The 20,879-nt window shown below is 47.3% G+C and overlaps 1 protein-coding gene across 10 annotated transcripts in view; it reads left to right on the forward strand.

Moving 5' to 3' along the window:
• The window catches only part of RBFOX3 (RNA binding fox-1 homolog 3), a 308,060-nt gene that overhangs the window by 267,011 nt on the left and 20,170 nt on the right, over positions 1-20,879 (forward strand). For all 10 annotated transcript variants that reach the window (XM_032979345.2, XM_076052877.1, XM_076052884.1 and 7 more), the window contains one exon: positions 7,703-7,975. In XM_032979345.2, coding sequence (XP_032835236.2) covers positions 7,703-7,975 — 273 coding nt within the window. Of the gene's footprint in view, positions 1-7,702; positions 7,976-20,879 lie in introns of those variants that run through there.

Consider the following 20,879-nt stretch of genomic DNA (forward strand, 5'->3'; position numbering starts at 1 on the left):
TGTACGTGTGTGGGAGCAGTAGTGTAGCGGTTAGCGCGCTGCACTACAATCCCGGCCAGCCGAGTTCGATTCCCGCTCACAGCGTACACAGGTTATTATTATCAAAACCGGTCCTGGGCCTCCCAGAGGTCGACTCTGGTGCGGTGTGTAAACATCGCCACTAGGGGAGACAAAGGCGGCCGGGCATCGTGCTGGCCACCCACCTCCTTGTGTGCTGTGCTGGCCTTCATAGGTGCTCGCCAACAGCACTTGCCCCAACAGTCTGTTACGGCTATACGGGGGCATCGTTCTCTTTGTGTGCATGTGTGCGTGTAAACACTTGTGACCGTGAGAGGCTGCGATGGATTTGGGACGGCGGGAGCGGGGGACGTCTTCATTCCAGCATTGGATTGATCCCAGATGAAGATAAACTAAACTGTTTTATTTTACCAGGATAAGCCCCACTGAGCTATGTAGCTCTTTTTACAGAAGCGACCTGGCTATCACAAATGAGAGCTCAGCGAATTGGCTTACCATGTAGAAATGTATAGCAGCCAAATACTCCAATTGCATGTTGATTCTAAATGTGTAGGCAAAAACCGGAGAACCCGGAGACAAAATCCACACGACCACGGGGAGAGACTGACAAACTATAAATATACAGCAGGCATCAGGGTCGGAATCGAACCCACGACCTCCTGTATACCAGGCGGGGTAGTTAACATCTATAGATGGATTAGAGTTACGAACACAAGATGATACGATGTACAAGTGCACTCTTGACCGTATCACATCATGCCCATTCTTTCTGTTCACTGTGAGGTTTATTTTTTGTTATTCAGGAAGATGGGAAGCCATTGCAACGCTCCATCTTTTATCACTCTGTACCTAGGAGGTCTGTGGGTAGTTAAGATGAGTTATTGTTTACAATTACATTGTGTATTAATTATTTACTTAGCTTAACCAGGCCAAATCCCATAGATATCCATTATTTATTTCCCATTAGAAATACCGGTGACCACGGTTGCACAAGGATAATCCCAAGAACTATTAAATATTTACTGTATATGAGGGGGAATTGCTACGCAGCCGTGAAGGCTTCGCTCTCTTGAGTTCAATTCCCAGCCACGACTAACATCAGCGGCAAGTTATGACTGAACTCGTCTTGGGATCCCCAACACCCCCTGTCTCCTCCTACGACCTTAATCAAGAGGCAGTGCTGACGAGCACGGTGAAGTATGGTAAAAAAAAAAACTATTTTAAAAAATACCATGACCAACATAGCAACAAGAAGAGCCCTACGTCCAGCAGTGGATTGACGAAGGCCTGTAAATCATCATTGTAATTGCACGATAATTCCACCCTGCCTATTGGGTTTCATATGCGCAATATACATGCTTGTGAAGAATATGGGCTGCACAACACTGGATCTTCGCTATCGGCTCCTGGCAAACCGGCTCAGTGGCTCGGTGGCGGCCGGGCGGGCACGCTGACCGCAAGGCTAATCCCTGCCACGGAGATCAGTGTATCTCGGAGGTGCGTGTACGTAAGGGGCTGGCGCGCGCGCGCGCTTGTTTGTTTGTGTTTGTTTGCCCCGTAACCTGAGCAGTTCTCCACATGAGCAGCTCACCGCACGCTGGTGGCAGATGTTAAAGGGAGGAGGAGGAGGAGGAAGTGTAGCGCCCTTAACCTGAGACTCGGGCTGGCACAGTTCTTACAAGGGTAAATTAAGGTGCGGGACTGCGATCGCCTGCTCCCACCACTGCTGGCGGGAGGGCTACCACCAGAGGGTATTTTGGTCTACTCTTCCATGCTTCTCTTAACGTTTTGCAAGAGGTGTGAGTACCCACGGTTTAACCCGCGACACCCCGCGAGACTGCTGCTCGACTAACTGGGGTTGTACCCATTTATGCTTCTGGCTGAATGGAGGTCATGGGAGATGGGAGGCGAGTGGGGGGGGGGGGGTGGAATACAAACAACTTGCACAATGATTTAAACTGTCGTGCCAGGAGATGGAATATAACGTGCGAGCTGCAGACTACTGTGGAATGGTCAGCACACTGGGATACAGTATAAGGTCGACACTCATCGCACACAAAGTGCTCGCTACAAATGAACCACAATACCTTGCTGATCCCGTCAAGGAGCATGAACGATCACGCGAACTCAGAGTCATCTTTGCAGCAGCAGCAGCAGCAGCAGCTTTTAGCTGGCCATCGAACAAAGACGAGCATCACATTGCGTGCTTTCAGATGCACTTTTGCGGCCGTCTGGAACGCTCTTCCTTCCGATATTAGGAAGCCATTGGGAGCTGTGCACGTTTAAATTGAGATTGAAAACTAATTTCTGTAGAAGTGCTTAGTTTGTATTTCGCCCGCGCCTCCGATTAACACGGTTGACTACGTACGGTGCGAAAGAAGATGAAAGAAACTAAACTAAAATTATATTCTGTGGGTCATTCGGGAAAGTCACGTCGATAGGTTGAAAGAAAATTACAAAAAAAAAAAACTACGACGTTTCGATCACAACACAAGCGATCATCAAACCAAGCGATTGCTTGTGTTGTGATAGAAGCGTCGTAGTTTTTTTTATATTTTCTTTCGACCTATCTACGTGACTTTACCGAAAGACCCAAAGAATATTAATTCCTGCAATCACGAAAGCTTCAAGTCTAGATTTAAACTTAAACTTAAACTATTATTTTAGCAGATAAGGCCCACTGAGTTCTATAGCTCTTGTGCAGAAGCGACTAGCCACAAATCATAGGTCAGCAAAGTGGCTTATCGCGTGCAAATTTTAAAGCAGCCAAACACTCTAAACGAACGTTTCTAAATGCGGAGGGAAAAACCCCGGAGGACCCAGAGAAAAAATCCACGCGACCACGGGGAGAGAGACGCACGCAAACTCCAAATATACAGCAGGCGTCAGGTTCGGGATCGAACCCGACGCCCTCCTCTATACTGGGCGAGAGATAGCTACCATTGCACCACCAGCGGCGTCCCATACACTGTTGCATCACCTCCCTCGCCCGCTGCCGGCGTAGTCGAACGGGCGTCTTTAATGTCTGTGCGGGCCATGCACGTGGCTCCGCTAACACACGAGCGTTATTACGTGGCTCGGACAACTACGGGTGATGAGCGAGCGAGCGAGGCCGACGGCTGTTGTAGCCAGGACACCCGCGACAATTCCGGGGAAGAGAGCCGGCGGCAAACGCGAACGTCGGGACAAGATCACCTGAGAGAGAGAGAGAGTGAGGGTTGGGTGGTGTGTGTGTGTGTGTTGGGGTGGGTGGGGGGGCAAAGAATCGTGACAGCACATATTTATGAACGATTGCCAAGCTCGTGAGCGTCGAGTAATTTTCACGAGCTTGCAGATTTCAGTTGTGTTTGATGTTTTCAATAAAGGCAATCGTAACAGCCGGCTTTATACGCGTGTAGCATATGTAATGCTCACACCCCCCACCCCCCCCCCCCCCCCCAAAAGCACTTAGGTTGAAAGGAAGGGAATATTACCGATAGTGTACATACATCAAAAAGCACGTGACTTGGAATACATTTATTTAAGATGTAAATTCTGAAGCGGTATCTGCGATAATGAGTAATATGTACAATATTAAAGCAGCCCCCGCCTCCCCCCCCCCCCCCATCTCATTATAAGCATTGATGTTGTGGAAGCATGAGCGGTGGTGTAGCGGTTAACGCGCCGCGCTAGCGGGAAATATCTGAACCGGTCCTGTGCCTACCCTAGGTCAACTCAGCCTAAAATTATTACCTGGTGCGGTGTGTAGTAAACATCGCCACTGGGGGAGACAAAAGCCGGCCGGGCGTGGTGCTGGCCACCCACCCCCCTCGTGTACCGTTCCGGCCTTCATAGGCGCTCGCTAACAGCACTTGCCCCTACAGCCTGTTAAGGCTATTTGTGTTGTGATTAGCGGTGCAGCAGTTCGCGCACTGCAATACAAAGCCCGCCACGTGCATTAGATTCCCCGGTTCATGGTTGCTAATGTCAGCGTGGGAAAGTGATATCTGAATCTCAGCCTCAAATCAAGAGTACCATCGCGCAGTGCATAAACATCAGACCACCCCGCTGTTCGCCTTGCCGGCATTACTTCATAGGGGCTCGCTGACGGTCCCCCCCCCCCCCAAACACGCCTATGGCAGGAGGCTACAATCCGTAACGCATGTGGTTCAGACCTCGTGTTAACTGAAAATGGGGGATCTTTCTCTTTTACTGGTCATGCGCGTGTTCATTTGTACGTACGTGTGTGTGTTGCGTGTTGTGTTTCTTGTGTATGTGTGTGTGTATGTATTTGCGCGTGTCTGTGGCGAGCGGTGGTGCAGCGGTTAGCGGTACGCTGCGTGACGAACCCCCGGCTACCCCGGGGTTCGAGTCGTGCTCGAATTCCCTTTTTTTTTGCGTCTTCGATGGGTGAGCGAGCGCTGTGAGAGCGTTAGGAAGGAACCGCGCGTGTCCGTGTCACGGCAGATGGGAGTTGACGCGCAGACTTGTCGGCATTAGCATACGCCGGTGGCTCGCGTGGGCCGGTGATTAAGTTGGCGTGCGTGGGAGAGGGGATGGCCCTGGTTTGTTTGTGCCCGAGACGCGGCAGCAGCTGCGTCTGTCAGCTGTCGGCCCAGACCCGGCGAGCAGAAGAAGCGTGATGTGGCGGCGGCTCTCTAGTGCTGTGGGGTGGTAATATAGGGGGGGGGGGGGGTGAAATGTAGTGTGTGTGCGTGTGTGTGCGCGTGTGTGGGTGTCTGTATGTAGTGGGGAGCGGTGGTGTAGCGGTTAGCGCTACGCTGCGCTACGAACCCGGCGACCCGGGTTCGACTCCCGCTCACGGCCAACACCCAGTGGTGACGATTATCTGAACCGGTCCTGGGACTCCCCTAGGTCGACTCAGCCCTCAAATGAGTGCCTGGTGCGATGTGTAAACATCGCCACGAGGGAGACAAAGGTGGGCGGGTGTGGTGTTGGCCACCCCAGCCCCCGTATGTGCCATGCCGGCCTTCATAGGCGCTCGCTAACAGCACTTGTCTCAACAGTCTATTAAGGCTACACGGGAGATCTTTGTTTCGTCTTTGTGTGCACGTATGATTGGTACGCATGCGTAGTCGTCATATCGTTGACACCTAAACACGTGCACAAAGAGTGTGTGTTAGCCATGCCCGGTTTACACCATAGGTAAATATCTGTGGCAATTACTTGAACCACGTTCTGGGCTTCCCCTTGCTTGACTCGGCCTCAATGAATCCCTCGCGTGGTGCGTTAAGATCAGCACTTGGGAGACGAAGGCAGCTGGGTAGTGCCGCTGGCAAGTCTAAGCCCCTCGTGTGCCATTCCCTGCCTTAACGGTTGCTCGCTAAACAACTCTTGCCCCAAACAGCCAGCATGGTGACACACTGGCTATTTGCCTTTGTTGATAAGTATACTCGTTTGTCGTGCGCGTGCGTGCATGCACGTTGTGTATGCTACATCGTAACGAGTCACTGCGGTTATTCAATATTTTTCCTCGCATGTGTATGCTGCAAATGTAAATGAAACGGTGAATAAATGAACCCACGGAAGGATGAATGGCTATGGTTAAGAAACACATGGATAATAAACTGAACGATGGAGTATTAATTCCGTTTAATGGCGTGATCGCGCACTAATGTGGAAACATTAGTGAGTCGCATAGCAGCGGTAGGGAAGGATGTACAGTAATGCAGAGTTCTTTTTTATTTGTTCCAGTAATGCACTGTTATAAGGCAAAGGTCTTCTCGCAAGTGCATCATTGGTGTGGTGCTTTTTTTTTCTTTCAAAATAACCTTCATCAATTAAAAAGAGAAAACGAATCGTTTTGATTTGTTTGAATGTGTTTATATATGTGTGTGTCTACACGAACACCATCACCTATGGGTGGCTCTTGTTTGCCCTGCCCTGCCTAGAGGCATGGAGATGAGATGACGACGATGAGGATGATGATGATGATGCTCATGTTTAATCATGAGCCGGTGGCACGATCACTCTTCCGTATTGACCGATGACTCGTAATTGTCCAGAGGAATGATACATTTTGCCAACACGCTCTCACTCCACTCGCTCAATCTAACAGCGCACGTGCGCTACCCGTGTGCCGGTTTCTCTCGAAGACTCGGGTTAACACGTGCGGAGTTGTACAAGAAGACATAGCTAGCACAATGCTGACAAAGTAGGTCACCTAGATATATATTTTTTATTTTTCTCTGTGAGAATTCTGCGCCGGACAGCTAATTTAGCAAGTGGTGTTGATTAATTCCTTTGCTGTGTGCGATTAATTTTTGTCTTTCCAAATGTTTCTTGTGCCACGTTTATTGATGGAGGCACGTAGCTTTTGTAAAAATTGGTACGTCTAATTGAGAGTAACTTTTGATATTGAGCAATCGTCACCACGCTCTTGCCATACTAAAATTTACTCGACGATTTACATAATTGCGTAAAAAAGAAGACAGGTCACAATGGTGCATCGTAAACTTTTTGTTGGCATCGAATGATCAATTGGTTTTCATCTGTTTGTGAAAAAAAACATCCTTTTAGATCGCTCTTCGAAAATGCATTAGTGCTCCTTCAAAGGAACATTGTCCATGCTTATTGACCTGGCCATTGCACAACGTCACAGCGCTGCAATGTGGCATTGAGCGGAGACGGGTCAACACCGCGCGCGCGTGTGGTCTCGCTTGCAAAGTGAGTGGAGGAAGCTTCCATCGCTGTGATATTTATTAAACCGCATTGTATCGATCATGGCTCGGGCCCCGTGGAAATGAACGTTGCAAGTCACAGCGTTGCGCACCGCCGCGGTAATTTGACCCCTCTTGCACTCTCGTGGGAGGGACAGCCCAAGCTGGTGGAAATGATTGAATGCCGGACAGCGTACAAAATGAATCCCCGCAGCTCCCGGTCGCGCGACGTTCGGTGCTCGTGGCGTGCTGACAATGGAGGCTCGTGGCTCTCGCGCCGTGCGGCTCGGGGTGGCTCGTTATGAATTCATTCATCTTCCCGGGAAGGCGCGTTCTGTTGATCAGGGCTACCTGTGCATGAATAACACATCTTCCCCCCTCCCCCCCCCCCCCATATAAGAACAACTACCAAAAAAATCCCCAGCGTGGGTTCACAGAGGGCTCAGTAACCCCTCAGTCATCTCCCGCTCTCAATTTGCCGAATGTCGGGTGCCATTTCCCTTTGAGGTCGACGGCAGAATGTTTTTGATGTTTGCTTAAATTGTCACTTTGTTGTCCTGAAGAACGTTTAATAAATAGCAGAAGCTCCACAAATCATGTGCAAGCATCGGTGGGATTTATATCATCTCCTTGATCTCTCGGGCAACTTCACACAGACAAATTGAATTTTTTTTTTCCTCTCTCCGTGAAAGATATCGACCAAAATTTATTTCGGAAACAATTTTCGCTTGTTTTATTTGTTTGCTTTGCTTTGCTTTGGAGAAGTTATTTTCTTCTTTATTACTTCTTTAAACCTCAATGAAGCACAACAAAAATTAAAGTGTTCATCCCAACGGAGGCCAGTTTGCCGAAACATTGCCCGCTCTGTATTTTCTTTCTCTCTCTCTCTCTCAAGAAGCTCGCAAACTCCCTTTTAATCCACTTGCACATTTGTTGGCAATTAGAAATTTTTTTTTTTTTACTGTGAATAAATGCGCTTGTTTGTGCGCGTGTGCTTGCTTCTCCGTCTCTCTCCCTTCGTTCAGGGCAACCAGGAACCCACGGCCCCTCCGGAAGCCATGGCCCAGCCTTACGGCGCCACGGCAGGGCAGTACGCGCCGCCGCAGAACGGCCTCCCCGCGGAGTACGCGGCGCCGCCGCCGCCGCACGCCCACCCCCACGCCCACCCCGTGCAGGACTATGGCGCCCAGCCGGCGCTGCCCGAGCACGCCATGTCCATCTACCCGGCCGCGCAGCCGCACGGCGACCAGGGAGGCGCCGGCGAGCCGCCGGGGCAACCCGTGTCGGCGACCTCCACGGTGAGCCCACGGCCGGTGCTGCCGCTTTGCTTGAGCGAGGTGCGGTAAATACGACCCGGGGGGGGGGGGGTGGGGGGAGGTGTGGGGGCATGTCATGGGAAAAAGATGATGAAGGATGTCTCGCGATACCGGAATAACCCCCGGGAGATGGGAGAACTGGTATTCGAGGGGTCGTGGGTTCGATGCTGACCCTGACGCCTGTATATTTGGGGTTTGCCTGCCTCTCCCCATGGTTGCGTGGATTTTTCTACTGGTCCTCACGTTTTTCCCTCCAACTTAGAAACATGCGTTGAGAGTATTTGCCTGATATAAATGTCCACGTGATAAGCCACTTTGTCGTTGGGCTATCATTTGTGGACAGGTCGCTTCTGAAAAAAGGCAATATAGCCCAGTGAGCCCTTTCCTGGTAAAATAAAAAAAAATAGTTTCGTTTAGTTATAAATATCACTCCCGTCACTGAGGTTAGCTGCGGTCGGGAATCGAACTCGGGTTGCTCGGTCCATAGCACGACGCGCCAACCACCATGCCAGCACTCCACCATCGTCGGGACCATGAGTGTGAATAATATCGGTGCTTGAGCACGTGCACACGTGCTGGATACGGTGATATACACAGACAAGCGATGATGTCACTTGATTGTGGGTCTTGCAATCCAGCAGGCATAGGTGCTGTTGGCAAAGACCGTAGAGTATGAGGTCATGGTAGGGCCGCCACCACGCACGCCACCTCTGTCTTCCCATTGCTGATTTTCTCCCGCACCGTGCCGAGACTGCTTTTACGTTCGAGTTGACCTCGGCATGGCCCATTGCCATTTTCGGATGCGACCTGTCAGTCATGTTGGCCGCGGCTGTGACGTGAATGCCGGCCACTGGAGTTGTGCTGCAGCACACCGAGTGCTGTGTTTTATCGGCCCTCTACGCGTGCACCCACAAGCACACACACACACGGGGCAAGGATTCCCCCGCCGTAGCCTCTTTGGATCTCTCGCAGAGCATTGCAAACCCGTTCCGCGGGAGGACGCTCCACGGAAGCGGATATCACAGAGCTACCTCTGAGATTCCCTCAGCTGACCTCTGGTCCATGCAGTAGAGCGGTCGCCAGGTTCCTAGCGTGGCACTTACCGCGCGCGCCGCCGCTCCCCACCACTCTGTGCACACACAGTAACTTGTGATCCCCAGGGAACTTAAATTACCTGAACACATCCATACCTCTCTCCTCGGACCTCGGTGTTTAAACACTATGCTGGGAGAAAGCCCTCAGCAATGTGTGGATGTTAAGTTGATTAATTATTTGTTCTTCCCGTGTGTGGCTCACTTTTACGGCTATAAACTGGACGAGGACCTCAACGCAATGAAACCGCATTTCGGCGCCAGAGATGATATCAAGTTTTCAAATATAGTGTACTTGCCACGGCTGCCAGTTTTTCAAATACGTTATATTGTGTTTTGAAATTGTCTGCTGCAGAGGTTATGAGCTTTGAAAATATTGGGATTAGAGTGAGTGTGCCGGAGCTGTTTTGTGTGTGCGTTTTTTTCGTTGCCCTTGGGAAGATTGATGTTTTAGGAAAATGCAACGAAATGAATAATATATTAAGCAGCAGGGGAATGCTGACAGCTTTGGCCCCTGCAGCCGATTGACCGAAATTACTTCGTTTGTGCTCTTTTTGTAAGACCGTTTTGTAGTTGAAATGTTGTCAGAGGGCCGGCGTTTTGTTAGGCCAGCTTTCGGTGAGGCCCTGCAACAGAATTGCCATTTTTTTTTCTTCCTTCCTTGCCCTCCCCTGAATCCATGGGACTTGTGTGCCTCCGTCTATTCACACGGATTGATCTTTTAAGATGTTAGCGCTTGGCAAACTACGCCAGCTTATCAATCAGTGTATTGTTTGGATACAATTAACCTGTTCAAAGATATCTTGGCATTATCCGTGTTGTTCTGGGATCGCGGGTTATTGCTTGCAGCTACCTCGATGCGCTGCGCGCGAGGAGGGAGGTGGTAGCGGAGTTGGGTGGGGGCGTCCGAGGTGTACGGCGTCCGCCCGCCCATCCTCTTTTTCACCTGCCCCCCCCCACCGCCCCCCAATAAGAAAAATCCCTGCGTTCGTCCTTAAAAAAAACAAAAGTGCGGCTTGAGTGTGTTCAGAAGGGTATCTCATCCCCATTAGCTGGCAACCCGCCAGGGGCTGGCCAACGTGTAATCGGGCTTTTAATGCGGGAAGGGGGAAACGATTTGCCGCTGCTGACGGCCGCGCTTCAGGAGCGGAGCGTGTGAGGGCAGCCCCGTGCCGGGCATGCGTTTTTTTCCTCCGTGGTTTATTTGGAGCCTCGGCGTGCGCCCGCGTGCGAGAGCGGTTCCCCTCCCTGGCGAAATCCGACTTTGTAATTTCAGAAAGCGCTGCAGTTGGCGCCACCCGTCACACCCCGGCACCCGATTTAGCGCTGCTTACGACGGGATTCTTTTGGCGACAGGGCGAGCGTAGAATTTAGGGAGGGCAGCTCAGTGACTGTTTGCTGTTGGAAGGATGTGAAAACAACAAGAGGAGAGAGAGAGAGAGAGAAAACAACAAATAGATTTTGTTTCCCTTAGCTAATAAGATAAAGTCATTCCATCATCTTTTTGGCACTGATAAAATAGGTACCGCTTTGTTGGGGAAGTCTACAGTAGTTGTCCTATGGATGTACTCGCTCCCACCATAAGAATGTCTAGTTTCCACCACTGGTTCATGTTTGTAAACACAAGGTGACCACCACCTCAATGCTCATTTGAGCAGGAAATCCACTTTAATGTTGCCTCTCAAGAAATACTCGGGAAATGTTTAGTTTTCTATCCACCGTTACTTTCTTTGATTAACCTTTTTGTTTTAAAATGTTTTGCTTATGTTTGACTCTCGTACTTACAGGCAAATTGTGGAGCCTGATTTATTAACGTTAGGGCCACAACATTGATAGATCACGCTCGATTTCATAACGGAAGATCGTAATGCACAATTTGGGGGGGGGGGGGGGTGGAATCTGAACGTGCATCTTAAACATGCGCAGAAAAACTACCGCGTTCGTCTGGTTGCGGCCAAGGCTCCGTTCCATACGTCCCCCGTGAAGCAGCCGAGACCACACTCGCCAATGCAGAAATCAGGTAAACGCTCGGCAAGATAGATCGCCAGACCATTTCTCTCCAAGACATCGGTCCGCCTCGGCATACTTCTGAGGAGGGACAGCTTCCCGGTGGTAACAAATTGATGTTGCCGAAGTGCAGTCTGCAAATCCTTTACTGCAAATTGTTATTGTGATGATGATTAGTATTATTTTAATCGATATCAATAATAATCCTGCCTGAAGTATGATAGTAATCACATGGTAAGCTTCAGCGTCTCCCTTTTTCTTGTACGGTACCGGATATACAATTGTTCTTCGTGAAGCAACATTTTTTATTATTATTTTTTTTCCGATAAATGTTAATAATAATCATCATTTGCCGTGATCCATCCATTAACGATCAAGTCATATCATAATCCTTTTAACTCCTGCACACGAGCCGGTCCCATTGCTCCATGTCTCCCATGGCTGTCGCCTCATGCCACCAATAGTTTTCCTTTAACGTCCGAATGCCACAATTTTTGATGAAGTAATTAATTCTACTCAAAGGAATTAATGTATTACAAAAGTATTTTGTCAATGCCGTACATAATTTGTGAGTAAAAAAAATACACTCGATACCATTTATACTTAAAAAAAAACTCACCGTTTTTTTTATGAAAATGTATCATGCCACAAAGTCCCTATGCATCTTTTTACTGAGGCCATTTACAAAATAACTTGCTCAGTCCTAACGTATCTTTGAAATCTCACCATTATCATTGAACACAACTTGTTTATCACATATGCATTTCTTACTATCAATGTACATTTATGAAAATGAAATTTAAAAAAATATATATATGCTCCTGTCCCTAAATATACTGTCAACCCTGCTACCAGAAAAAAATCCCCCTGCAGAATTTTGGTTTATTCACAGAGGTCACATGATGTCCAGCAGCATGTGACTTTATCATAAACGAGGAAGATAACGTAAACCACTTCAGATGTGTATCTAAGCAGTTTGTCACATCTTTTTTTTAAACTATCTTGTTCTTGGGGTACATATTGTACTTCATAAATGTCAACTATGTTGCATGAAGTTAAAATGGAAAAAAAAAGAAATTGAAAAATGTATTAATAGTTTCATCATAAAAAGCCTTCAACAGCAGCACACCGTGTGCTCCCGTGCTCTTTACCACTTGGGAAATTAAGGCCAAACTTTGTTATGTAAGTCCACCCTGTTACCTGTCAACTCTGTTTACGTTTTGAGTGTAGCAGAGTTAACTTGATTGCACGGGTGTAGAAGACACTTTATTGGAAGAATGACTCCATCCTCTCAGGCACGTGCATCCCTTTAGCTGCCATTTCACCACCAGTCTCCTCCATCGTCTCTCCGTTGGCAATGTGTCCTGCCCAAGCCCACTTGCTAATTTTACCGGTCGATATGTTGTCCCTAATCGTGTTCGTTCTCTAACCCATGTATCGGCGCCGCGGTGGCATGATGTTCAATACCTCGCCTGGTATACAGAAGGTCGTGGGTTCGCTCCCGAGCCTGACGCCTATATGTTTGTATTCTTGGTTCTTTCGGTAAAGTCACGTTGAAGGGAAACAATAAAATATATATAAAACAATATTTATATTTTATTATTTTATTGTTTCCCTTCAACGTGACTTTACCGAAAGAACCAAGAATATGAATCACTGCAGTCACGAAAGCTTGAAATCAAAATTTATATATTTGTAGTTTGCATGTCTCGCTCTCTCTCTCTCTCTCGCCGTGATTGCATGGGTTTTTTCTCCGGGTCCTCCCGGTTTTCCCTCCACATTTAGAAACATGCGTTTAGAGTATTTGGCTGCTATAAATTTCCACGTGATAAGCCACTTTGTTGGGCTATCATTTGTGGCCCGGTTGCTTCTGAAAAGAGCTGTATAGCTCAGTGGGCCTTACCTGCTAAAATAATCAAATTAGTTTAGTTCATAGTTTAGTTTATATGTTTCAGGGTTCCGATTCATACGGTATAGCAGGGAATATGAACTGAACACTTTTATTTCTTAGGTATGTTAATCTATGGATTTTAAAATTTCAAAACCAGTTTTCTGAAATCACGTCCCACCCACCCTGCTCTCACTCACATTTTATTTTCATCAATTTCATCCTGGTTTACCTTAAATCATTTCTGTTTCTCGCTTGTGTTTTCCAGGCGTGTCCCTCCAACAAATATCTTAATTTTGTTAAGCAAAACACGTTGCTCACGCAGGCTGGATTTGGGAGTGGTTTTTATACCTTAGACCATATTACATACCATCAATCGAATTCTGTAAGAGACAAATGATTATCAAATGCCATTAATGTCTGGTTTTTATAGACTATGGAAAGGCAGATTGTTCAGTGTATTCCCGGGCAGTCATCCACTCTGTCACAAACCACAGCTTAACATTGTTTTTTTTAAATAAACTATTTACCCAATTATTATTTCAAGAGATGGTGCAGCCACATTGAGTTTGCGTCGAGAAAGTAACAATACAAATTAGAAGTAGGGTCAGGCATCGCTGAATCACCCACACAACGACACTATATGATGTTTATGAAAATTGGATTGCGAATTTTATAAGGCATAGAGATAAATGGAGAAAGGAATAACCATCTCAGATATGGTGATGACAAAGTCATCATCGCAACTAATGCAAATGAACTATAGGATATTATAGAAAAACTTTACCAGGTTGGGCTGAAAATAAATATGAAAAATGCAAATAAGCGTGAATATTTCTTAATGATTTTGTTATTTTCGAGATACTAATAGAAATAATAGTTGTCAGCTTTTTCTCAATTCATTGCTGGATGAAGACCTTGCCATTGTTTGACCATACATCACGATGCTGGTCGGTGTGGGTCGATAAAGGAGCTGTGCCTGGGACCAAAATTAGATCTCACAAACATCACCACTAACATTAGCCGTGGCCGGAATTCAAACCGAGGCCTCCGGGTTCATTGCGCGGCGCACAAAACCGATGTTTCTACGCCTCCCCTACTCCCCTAGAATGTGTTATTATTATGATTAAAAAAAAAATCCTTCTCTGATTCTCACAGTCAACCCTGCTGCCGCTGCTGATATTGGTTATCTCTTTTTTCTGCACTTACTATTTAAGGATATAACTGAAATGTTATTTTCCAAACGGCGTGTGGTGTTATGCACATAACAGGCTCTATCATCTGTACTGTATATTTCACGTATGTTTGAGGGTGTGCGGGGCGGTTAAAAAAAGGCACATTTGCTATGATTTATTGGTGTTGACGTCACGTGGCATTAAGCCAGCGAGCGGATGTGCGAGGCGTTTTGGGACATCCTCCCCACGCACGGCCCTCCCCTCACATCGCTGCATTAGGTATTCTTCCGCACTCCACCGGGAGTCCTGTTTTGAGTTCCACAAGGGGAGCTCTATGAATTTGATTGATCTTTCTTGGCCCGGAAGATTCCCCCATTTCGCGAGAGGTGTTTTTTGTTTTTTTGCTTACGTTTTTTTTATTCACCGCGTTATCAAACCTGCCAGGAATTGCGTGAGCGCACGGGAAAGAGAAAGGCGCGCGAGTTTTAAACGTTCCATTTCCGTCTTCGTTTCTGATCTCTCTCTCTCCGGAGGACCGCCTACAGATGATGCCACGCGCTCGAGTACTCGGGAGTGGCGCCGCGAAACTATTGCCTTGTTTGGATCGCTCGTGAAGCTCGCGTCACTCTGCGGTGTCGTGTTTTCGTGAATGTGCATGATCCCCTCGTTATTCACGACGAGGGATACGTTCCGGAGGTGCTCATAAATAGCACATTTTTACGGATGATGATATTGGCCTACCAACATCGTACACGCAACATCTGCAGATGCTTCTAAAGCTTTGAGAAGTTATCTCTCTCTCTGTCGCTCTCATGTCATCACTTTATCTCATCACTTTCCTTCTCTCGATGTGGCCGCGTAGCGTTTCCGGATGCGGTTCAGGGATAGCCAAAAATCGCGAATAATGAGGGAATGCTGTAAGTACGGATGTAAAGGGCCATGTGTGTGGGAGAGTCCGCAGTGGAGAAAATCTGTGAGCTTCTTGAGAGGCTGTCAACACCAAGGTGTGTCCACAGCCGGGTGGCCTGGGAGGAAACTCCCTGGCCACTGTAATGCCGGCGACATGGATGCAAGTGTTTTCGCTCATCGATCTCGGCACCCCCCAACCAATGGGTTCTCGTTTGTATGTGTCTACGTATATTGAACTTCTCTCGCACCGTACGAAGCCAGACGAGGTGCGTTTACTTTACCCCTGCACCAAAAGCTCTTTGTTACCAAGTCCTTCAACACGACCGTCGCCAACACTGCCCTTCGAGGAATATTATATAAATTATACATAGCAGGTAACGAGTCACGCATTGGCCCTCCATAACAGAAGTATGCTACGAAGGAGAGCCTCTGCAGAATAATAATATAATTATAACATTCAGTGTTATTGATCAATGTGTTCAGTTTTTGTTGTTTGTGCTTTTGCACCACTGCCAAAGCAAGTAACGTGAACATTTTGATTTAAAGCTTTCGTGACTGCAGGGATTCATATTCTTGGTTCTCTCGGTAAAGTCCCTTCTACGTGACTTTACCCAAAGAACCAAGAATATAACGTGAACATGTTTTGCCATTTGCATAATGGGCACGGCTCAACATACAGTATTGTACATTGTTTTTTTTTATTGATACGAACCCTCTGCATGCAGTCATTGTCTCGCGTTTGAAATGCACAAAGCGTTTCAATAAGTCTAGAAGGAAGCTCAGAGTTTCACTCTCACCAATGTCACCTGTACCCTGCAAGCAACGCGAGGGGATAACAGGGGCTTATGGATCATTTTTGTTTGTCAGCACAGCGATGTATCGACCCGCGTCCGCCAGGACATGCACAATAAATCCTGACGCAGAACAAGAAAATAATCAATATCATTTTTATTTTTTTCGCCACGCCATGTTAGCAGTGTGCCACGTTGACTGACACGCCTGTAACCAGAAGCAAAAAAATATACATTTTACTTTTCTATTTCGACACAGCCAATCTCTAAATGTGAGGCTTGCAAAACGCTAGCCGGTATGAATGGCAAACACACAAACACAGCGATTGACTTATACATATTGCAATCGACGCAATTATGGCTTGGTGATATTTCATTGAAGTACTAAATTCCGCACAAAAAACTTTGCGCCATTTGATTTTTATTTATAAAGATTGATTTTTCACATGCACGTATGTGCCTGCAAGCGCGTGTGTGTGTGCGTGTGTGTGCGTTTGGGGAGCAGTAGTGTAGCGGTCAGCGCGCTGTGCTACGAACCTGGCGACCCGGGTTCGATTCCCAATCATGGCCAACACCAGTGACGATTATCTGAACCGGTCCTGGGCCTCCCATTGGTCGACTAAGCCTCAAATAAGTACCTAGTGCGGTGTGTAAACATCGCACTCGGGAGACAAAGGCGGCCGGGTGTGGTGCTGGCCCCCCACCCCCTAGTGTGCCGTTCTGGCCTTTATAGGTGCTCACTAACATCCCTTGCCCTGACAGTTTGTTAAGGCTATATGGGAGGTCTTTGTGTGTGGGGAGCGGTAGTGTAGCGGTTAGCGCAATGCGCTACGAACCCGGGGATAAGAGTTCGATTTCCGCTCACGGCCAACACCAGTGACGATTATCTGAACTGGTCCTCGGCCTCTCTCAGGTCTACTCAGCCTGAAATGAGTACCTGGTACGGTGTGTAAAATCACTGCCACTGGGAAGACAAATGCAGCCGGGCGTGGTGCTGACCACCCACCCACTCCTGTACTGTGCCGGCCTTCATAGGTGCTCGCTAACAGCACTTGCCCCAATAGTCTTTTAAGGCTATACGGAGGATCTTTGTCTTTTTTTTGTGTATATGTGTGTGCGCACGTGTGCGCGCTTGTGTGTGTGTGTGTGTGCGTAAGTGAATGCCGAAGGTTATGTTGGTCACACACTGTTCCCCTCCTCTTTGGCACCATCATACATTTTTAATTCTGGGGCAGCTGACAAATTCAAGAAAAACAAAATGAAATCTCTTTGCTCTCGGAGCCAAACGCGCAGTAGAAGACGACGATTAGAGCTCGTACAGGTCCCGTACATCCTAAATTGCTGAACGTGGCTATTTGAAATCCATTCACTCGGATATAAGCATCCTTCTAATGTGAATGAGGGAGGCTGAGGTCAGGGCCTTTTTGAGATCATCAATTCCTTCTTAACGCTTTCCCGTTCCAAAACGTCTGCAAGTTGCAGGGTGGGTGTCCCGTTCACCGCTGAATCTCGGAACGCACAAGTGGCTCGGTGTTCACATTATTTAGAGAGGCGTAGCGCTGGTAGTTTTTAAAAGACATTGTACTCACCGCAGAGAACTGTAGCGTCACGAACGCACTCGATGATAGCTGGCGCCAAACTGTGGCACGCGCCCTCCCGCATTGCCTTGTGGGAACCTTGGTACATCTTCCCACCTGATAGACTTTCCGATGACGTTGCTACTTGCACGTTATTGGAACGGAATCTGAAGAAAAACTGATGACGTACACGAACACGTACATCATCGAAATGACAAAAGGGTTAACTCAGGGCTGACCAGGTGGATCCACGGAAGATGTTCCTTGCTGCACAGTGCACAGGGCCTGCAATTCTGCATCGTCCAACCTTTCCTCTATGCGTCTTTCGCCATGTGCTGAAATCACTGGCGTCTGCCTCTGGTGTTAGCCAATTTACTTCCACCTTTCTTGATTTCTCCTCTGAACGCAGTAAACGCGAGCGCGCAATTTGATCTCAATGCACATTCGGGTGGTGCTCATACCGCATTGTGGTGCATGTGCGTTAATTGCAGGTTCTCTAAATTAAACATAATTCTGTGTCCTTATTTAAAGACAAATGGAATTACGTTTGAGTACAGAGTATTCTGCGTGATTTTCTTAAGCAAGTGTCATATATGTCTCCGTTATGATTTATATTTATTTTATCAATCTCTTCTTCGGTAAAATGAAAACCATTTTATTAAATGCAATAAAGCCTATGTCCCGACTGGGCTATGTATATTTATGTACTCTATAAGGCCAGGATTCCTTTACGGAATGTTTGCACAATGATTTGACGTAGCTGGTTCTCTGGTTAGAGCAGTTCACCTAGCAATTCGAAGGTTGTGAGTTCAAATTTCGGTTGAGGATTCACCACACCTATCATCCCTGTGAAGTGGGTGGTTTAGATAATGCTGAGAGCAAGGCTTGATTATGATGATGGGAGTCATGTCTTCCTGCTGTTTCTGAGCAGCATCACACCATTGTGTGTTGTTATTTCCATCCGGCCGGGTTTAATAAAATTAGTACCACTTTGTGGGAAGTCAACGGCGGTTTTTATCATTATGTTACCGACCTCCCTCCCCTGTCATAGTCATGTATAATTTCCTTCATGGGCTCAGAGCCGCAGTCGGAGATGAACGCTGCCAGGTTGCTCACTTGAACGGGTAGATGCTTTGACTTGAATGTGGAAAAAGAAGAAAATAGAAAAAACTGATAAAATCCTTCGTTTATAAATTGTGTTTGGCCATACCATCATGCATGCATGTGTTATGCATGAGCACAACATTTATTCTGAATGAGTGCTCCTGATTGGTCCAAGGAGGACATGCCGCTCATTCATGATAAGGAATCTGAAGCCATAAAGCATGGCTGAGGCCTACTGCGAGGCAGTGTGTGAGTTTTACATACTCTGTAGGTCATGCACATGGCCACTGAAGTGGAAAATTTCACTCCCACCCGACCTTGATTTACGCCTAACATGATGCCGTATAATTTAATTGGGTTTTTTTTATAGCATCAAAATTCAAAGTGGATTCTCACTTAATGAATTGGATTGCCGGCTTGTTATTAATTTTTTAGGGCACCCGCATTTTAGGTTGGTATAGATGTAAATCTGAGAGGTGAACATCATCTCCTGCCATAAAGTATTCACTGTAGGAGAGGTTAAACATAGTCTGCATTCTCACCTGACCTAGGGACGTTTAACACTTTGGTGTAAAATGCAGGAGGCGCCGTGGTGGTGAGATGTTAACTCCCTCGCCTGGTATACAGGAGGTCGTGGGTTCAAGCCAGACCCTGACGCCTGCTGTATATTTGGAATTTGCACGTTCTCCCCTTGGTCGTGTGCATTTTTTCTCCGGGCCCTCAAGTTTTTCACTCCACATGTATATTCAACATGCGTTCAGAGTATTTGGCTGCTATCAATTTCCACGTGATAAGCCACTTCGTAAAGCTTTCATTTGCGGCCAGGTCAATTGTGAAAAATAGCTGTCTACTCAGTGGGCCTTACCAGGTAAAAAATAATAAAAGTTTTTTTGTTTATTTGTTTACGCGCTGTAGTGGCTCCTCCGTGTTCAGCCACGAGATATTAGGCATTTACAATGCATCTATTCATTGATATATTTAGATTTTTTTGTCAAGTTTCACAAAATGACTCTTTGATTGTGCTATTGGTGTCATGCAACGAGTGCAACCCCGGCCCCAAGGAAGTGAACTTCCCAGAGCTACCTCTGGAGATCTCCTCAAGTGACCTGTGGTCTGTACACAGCAGAGGCCAGCACTTCCCACCCATTGTGGAAATGAGAGTGAGGTTTTTCTGCATGACAGTCAAACCGACATATTAATTTTCAGAGCTGGAATATAGCCAAATTAAGTGAAATACCAAATTTAATGTGATGGGTTTTTTTCGGTGTGTGTGTGTGCATGTACAGAAACATGTGCATAGGAGTATATATTTTCGACTCACGTTTGTCTGAATGTATCTATGTAATGGCACATGTGTCAGATAACCCCTGCAGCAGCTGGAAGTTGCTACAGCCTAAAAAATAATAATTCGGAAATCGAATTGGCGATTCTGAGTCGTGGCAATTCATTGAATCGTCGGGAGTTACACCCCTACTAGATGCGTCCACACAGAGTTTTAACTTCTCGCTGATCATCATGCCGTATCCCATCATAGCAGCCTGGTCAGGTCGGTGATGGCCATGTGTGGGCTCAGGCCCTCGCACGGTCAGTAGCAGCGATTCAATCGCCAGCTGTGGCACAGCTCCCGTAACAAACAGGGGACATTTCACTGGATATTATTGTATCGGGTATTTTAAGCAAAAATTTGTTTTTTACCAGGTTTTCTAAAAACAGCGCTGCTGTGGTTGGGTTAAGATAAAGATCGCAGGATGGCATAAACAAGTTGTACTATTTGCGTGTGTCAAGCAACAACATTTTTTTTCACATTTTACATTTTATCCAGATAAGATGCATGGCGCATCTGATGTGGGATGGGGGGCCACACATAGTCAAGTGTAGGCGATGCAGCATTCTCTTTAAATTATGAGAATTCCCATTCTAGTCGGTAACCAGCAGCCAAGAGATAAAACGCTGCCGGCGATGACTTGGGGTAAACGGGCCGCCATGTCAGACCACGGAGGCCCCCTACCACCCCCCGGTGAACACACAGACGGGATTCTCGTTGCGCTAAACGGCCAGTCCAGAAGGTGCGACGGCGGTAAACAGAGTCGCCGTTGCTGTGACAGCACGAACCTCTTTGGATTTTCCGAGTGTCATTTCTGAGACAACACGAAAATAGCAACACCCCCCCACCCCCACCCACCCACCCCCGCGCCAAGATAGCGCCACTCGAGTTACGTATAAAAGTGATGAGGACAGGAGAGAGCTCGCTCGCGCAAGAACCATCGGGCCCATCTGCCGCGTGATAGCTTCAGCTTCTTTTTCTTTTTTTTTATGAAAGACACTTACCCCTCCCACCTGTCCA

Source organism: Petromyzon marinus, chromosome 3 (genome assembly GCF_048934315.1).
Source record: "Petromyzon marinus isolate PM22_M1 ecotype Great Lakes invasive population chromosome 3, UKy_Petmar_22M1.pri1.0, whole genome shotgun sequence".
Lineage (NCBI taxonomy): Eukaryota > Metazoa > Chordata > Hyperoartia > Petromyzontiformes > Petromyzontidae > Petromyzon > Petromyzon marinus.